The 5,871-nt window shown below is 35.3% G+C and overlaps 1 protein-coding gene across 1 annotated transcript; it reads left to right on the plus strand.

Annotated features, from left to right (window-relative positions):
* Positions 1-2,032: 2,032 nt before the first annotated feature.
* LOC107941319 (uncharacterized) lies at positions 2,033-3,199 on the plus strand. The gene is made up of 3 exons (XM_016874878.1): positions 2,033-2,074; positions 2,177-2,434; positions 2,522-3,199. Exons 1-3 carry the CDS (start codon positions 2,033-2,035, stop codon positions 3,197-3,199), a joined length of 978 nt encoding a protein of 325 aa, XP_016730367.1.
* Positions 3,200-5,871: the final 2,672 nt, after the last annotated feature.

Raw genomic sequence — 5,871 nt, forward strand, 5'->3', positions numbered from 1 at the left:
ATGTTCGATCTATAAATTTATGTTATTTTATACATATAATTTCTTTTAAATCTATTTGTATACATAATTATATTTCTAAAACCTATTACATATACAATTTATGATGAAATTAATTTAATTTTATATGCATTATTGATTCCATGCTATTTTTTACAAATCATTACTTTAAATGTATTTATATATATGTTTTGTAAACTTATTAAGAGTATTTCCTAATATTATATTTTATTATGTATTTTTGCTATCCTTTCATATCTTGTATATTATTTAAATTCTCCTTTATTATATGAATATTGCCAATTTTAACAAATGTTTTTAACACTTTGTATACTATTTGATTTAAATATCTTCAATCTATAACACTTATTTTAATGATATTATATATATCCTTAATTTTTTACAAATTATTTCAAATTCATCAATTCAGCAATGCATATATTATATACATTATGTGTTCATTAGTTCATCATTATTTTAAAATTGTTATATACCACATTGATTTCTAATTTCCATTTTGTTTTGTATATCTTGTATTGATTGTGTTATATTAGGCTATATATATTATTGTTGTATATTATTTTTGTTTTTGTATTATTATATCAATTGTTCTTCATCCATGCTTGAAAAATTGGTTAAATTTTTCTTAGATTAGTTATATTTAATTGTTTGTTCTGTTAGTTAATTAAATAAGTTATATTATCTTCAATCATCAAATATCGTATTTTATGCATGTATATTATCCCATGTTTTCATTTTTTTTCCTTTGGTTTACAAATGTCACTTTGTAATTTTCAACTCTTTAAAATCACTTATTCCATTGTATTTCAAGTAAGATTAATATGTTTTGAATTTACAAATCTTTTAAAAAAATCCTAAAATAAGGAAATGTTCAGTATTTAGAAATTCGAGACATCGTGCACTACCGTACTGGGTTTCGATTTTTTGTCGGACTAAATATCTGGACATCCTTTTGTAATTTTGGACCTAAGAGCTTTTGGAAGCCAAAACTCAATCGTGTTCTCAATGGTATAAAGGATCATGTCCTATCGTGCTGGATGTAATGCTTTATACCTTTGAAACGAGAAAGTTTTGACAACCAGCTTAAACCACTCAAATGTTTTAAAAGGAACCATATTTCAAATTTTTTGAAAAAACCTTAGACATAAGGACAGCACTTAATCAATCTGGTACCAGTTTTGGGCATAGTGAGGGTGCTAATCCTTCCTCATACATAACCGGCTCCCAAACCCATTTTTAAATTTACGTGGACCAAAATTGATTTAAATGAAACAAAATATTTTATTAGGTGATCCAATCACACCTAAACAAAAAGATTGGTGGCGACTCCATTTTCGATTTTAAAAGTCGATCCCCCTTTTTTTCAAAAATAAAAAATGGTTTTGACAGCTTGGCGACTCCACTGGGGATTGAACAAGAGAGTCAGACCACAAAATTGATTATTTGTTGTCCTTTTGTTTAAATTTGAAATTTAATTTGAAAATCATGATTCTTTGTTGCATTTGTTTGCATGATTGTTGTGGCCCAAGTCTTAGAATAATATTACATTGCATTGCATGACCGTTGTGGCTATACCTTTAGGTGGGAGTAAGAAGCTATGCCTCCGTGAGGTTTTCACCTCCGCATTGGTAGTGGATTGCTTCCAGAACACATCCGTACTTATGATTTCGTGATATTTTCATCTCTGTATGGTCATAGGGAAATATATTCCCCTAAACCGAACTCGATCCGTATGAGCCTATAATGGGTGAGGATTGAGGAATCTGCTGGTTCGGGTACCTTTACTTTAGAACCAAACCACATATAGTGAACCCTAAGAGCCTTCTTTAGGTGGAGCTAGGTTAAACTTTGGTAGTTGCCCATATATGTGCTTTGATTATCTTTATTTTGCTTGTATTTTATTACTTATATTTGATACTGACGTGTGGCATTTTGTTTTGATTGTGTTTCGCATAACATTGCATATTAAAGGAGGAGTCGATTCGTGTTCGATTACTAAGTTAGAAAATTTAACATGGAGAATGGATTTCTTGATAAAGTTGAGGATAACGTGGCCGTTCGTGCATGGTCAGAGAAGTTATAATCAGAGAAAGGGGATAGCCTGGCAGAAGTATATACATCAGAGTTGTAGAACTTCACTTACATCAATATGACATAGAATGAGTTGCAAGAGTTGAGAGATATATGGGCTCGTTGGAATAAGGAAACCAAACAGCTGTTCTATCATAACTATGGTGATATACCCTACTTGCTCGATATTAAGGTAGACAAGCATCTGTTCCGAGTTATAGCTCAATTTTGGAATTCTTCCTACAATTGTTTCACTTTTGGAGAGGTAGATTTGGTGCCTACCGTGGAGATATATACTACTTTGTTAAGATGCCCGAAAGTTCAAGTCAGAAAAGCTTATGCTAAGGTTTTTAATGGCCCAACTTTTGCGAAGAAATTGATAAATATTTCAGGGATAAGTGAGCCTTGGGTCACTGCTCAAATTTAACAAAAGGGGGATAGTAAATGTATTCCTTGGGAGAATTTGAGAGATTTGGTTTTAACACATCCGGATGAAAGGAAGAGGGTCGATATCTTCGCCTTAAGCATCTATGGATTGGTGATTTTTCCTAAGGTTTTAAGGCATGTGGATGAGGCAGTCACTGACTTATTCGATCATCTTGAGAAGGGAATCACACCTGTACCTGCAATACTGGCTGAGACATTTAGATCCTTGAGCATGTGTCGGAAGGCAAGCGATGGGAGATTTATTGGATGTGCACAGCTGTTGATGGTATGGTTTCGTGGGCATTTTTGGAAAGTAAACAGGGTTTCTTACCGGGTCTTCTCTGAAAGCTATTCCCCATTAAAGGAGGAGGCAGCTATGCAAAGGAGAGATGATATTTCAAAGGAGAAATGGATGGAAATTATTCAAAATCTCAAGGAGGAGGATATAGAGTGGAGAGCTTTTTGGATGGTTCCTGATGAGATCCTGTATCGATGTGGGAAATTTGATTGGGTACCATTGTCAGGAATTTGGGGAGCCACTAGGTATACTCCATTGCTTGTATTAAGGCAGTATAAATCGAGGCAGTTTGTACCCACGACTTACGGGTTGGCTCAGTGTGAATTCCCATATAAAGGTGACCACTATAAGAAGAAAGTTCGGGAACTATCTGATGGTTGGAAGTAAACTCACTGGATGAAGAGGTTGGCTGTTGCTTCCATGGTGACACCTGAATACAATGGATGGTTTAAAAAAAGGGTCAATGATAATATTCCTAGACCAAGTGTAGAAGGTACCCGACTAATGGAGGAACAATTACAAGTCGCCCTGTCAGAGTTAGAAATTATAAAGCAAGACTTTAAGAAGAAGAGTTCTAAACTTGGGAAAAAGATTGAGCAGTTGGAGGAAGAAAAAATGCACCTAAAATTAGATGTAGAGGTTCAGAAGTCAGAGGCAGAAAAGTTACGAAAAAGGAAGAATGAAGTTTAGGAGGATTTAGAAGGTTTGAAAACAGATTATAAGAAGCTACACCTGTCGATAAGAACTACTGGGTTAGGTAAAACTTCAGAGCAATGGCGTCAGGAAATTCGAGAAGAGAGGACTAAGGCTGATCAATGGGAAAAGAGGTTCCAGGAAGTTCAAGCTCAAAATGAGGTTTTGAAGAAAAGCCTGTTAGAGAGTAAAAATGAGCAGGGTGAATTAAGGGCTAGAGTAGCGGAACTTGAGAGATCTCTATTTCTGTACCGGAATCACAATTCTATGATGGAGTTGAGAGCAAACTTAAGCAAGATTGAAGAGATGAACGGGAAAATATAAGAATTAGAGACGACATTGTAAAATTGTGAAATGAGGATTGAATTCTTGGAGGCAAATGAAGAACAGTGGAAGGGACAGCTTCACCATTCTCAAGATCAAGTTAGAAGCGGGGATTATATTATGGAAGAAGCCGTAACACAAAGTAGCTGATTACTTGCAGTCTTTGGCAGTACAAGCAGATGTATTAAGTGTAAAGTATAAGTTGGAATCAGATAGGGGGCAGGAGCTAGCCTCGTTGCTTAGGAAAATTAAGGCTCTGAGCATTAGGGCGAAGTCTTATTTGTAACTTAGTTTTATGTAAAGAATTTTATTTTCTAGTAAAGTATTCTAAATGGAATTGAATCAGAATTGATGCCTTATTTGCATTCATGCATTTGCATTACATTATATCATATGCATTAAATGCCATAAAAAGATTCTAATTAATTAAAAATTATTTCAGTAATCTGGAAACCAACAAAAACACAACAAATACTCATCCCTACAGTACAAGGAAAAAGACCAAGTCAATGGACAAAAGGCTTGAAAAGTTAGAGCAAATGCAAAAGGATATGCAAGAACAAATGTAACCACAGATGCAAGAGCGGTTAGCTAAGATTCAGCAAGAGATGAAGGAACAAATGATAGAGTCCTAAAGAGAGATGATGAACCAATTGCCCCAATTGCTGGTGGGAAGGATGGAAAAGGGGAAAAGTCTTATGGAAAATAATAAAAACCCTCAGTATCCTCCTGGTTTCACTCCAACACATGTACCGACACAACTTGAGATTAATCTGCAGAAACCATCTATTACAATCAGGCCTCAACAGTTTCAGGCCAGAGTTTCAGTACCAATGAATTTTCAAGCTGGCTCAGGTTTTAATCCTGGTAATAACTTGAACAATCCAATGGTGCCTGATTTGGATGAAGTTGCGAAAGAGGAAATGGCAAGGATAGAATCATAGAAACAATTAGAGGAACGGTGTAAATGGCTGGAGGAAAAGATTCGGGCCATAGAAGGCGTTGATAGACATCCTGGGATTGATGCAAAAGATCTGAGTTTGGTCCCAGACTTAGTACTTCCATACAAGTTCAAGATCCCATAATTTGATAAGTACAATAGAACAAGCTATCCTGAAGCTCATATCTCTATGTTCTGCAGAAGAATGATTGGGTATGTTAATAATGATCAATTGTTGATTCATTGCTTCCAAGATAGTTTGGTGGGGGTAGCGGCTAAATGGTACAATCAGTTGAGTCAAAATAGAATTAGTTCATGGAGAGATCTGGCACAAGCATTCATGAAGTAGTACAGCCATGTAACAGATATGACTCCTGATAGAATTACTCTGTAAAATATGGAGAAGAAAATAAATGAAAGTTTCAAGTAATATGCACAGAGATAGAGGGAAGTGGCCATCCAAGTTCAGCCACCACTCTTGGAGAAGGAAACTACGATGCTCTTTATTAATACTTTAAAAGCTTCATTCATAACCCGCATGTTAGGAAGTGCTACAAGGAGTTTTGCAGATATGGTAATAACGGGAGAAATGATTGAGAATGCCATAAGAAATGGAAGAATAGATGCAGAGGAAAGTGCTAAAAGGTCTGCCCCATGGAAAAAGAAAAATGAGGTGAACAACGCAAACATGGGGTATTCAAATTCTGTTACTGTAAGTCAACCAAAGGTGATGATTGCTGGTCAAGGCTCATCAAGGCAGGAATCTAGAGCAAAGAAAAATAATGAGAAACTTAAATTTACTCCAATTCCTATGACATATAAAGAATTATATCAAAGTTTGTTTGACGCACATGTGGTGGCACCTTTTTATCTAAAGCCATTACAGCCTCCGTTCCCTAAATGGTATGATGCCAATGCTCAATGTGATTATCATGCAGGGATCGTAGGACATTCAATAGAAAATTGCACTACTTTTAAGAAGCTGGTTGAAAGATTTATTCAGATGGGCATTGTGAAGTTCGATAATGCGCCTAGTGCAAAAAATCTGTTACCTAATCATACTGATAATGGGGTAAACGTGATAGATGAAAGTATGGGAAAA

Source organism: Gossypium hirsutum, chromosome A11 (genome assembly GCF_007990345.1).
Source record: "Gossypium hirsutum isolate 1008001.06 chromosome A11, Gossypium_hirsutum_v2.1, whole genome shotgun sequence".
Classification (NCBI taxonomy): Eukaryota; Viridiplantae; Streptophyta; class Magnoliopsida; order Malvales; family Malvaceae; genus Gossypium; species Gossypium hirsutum.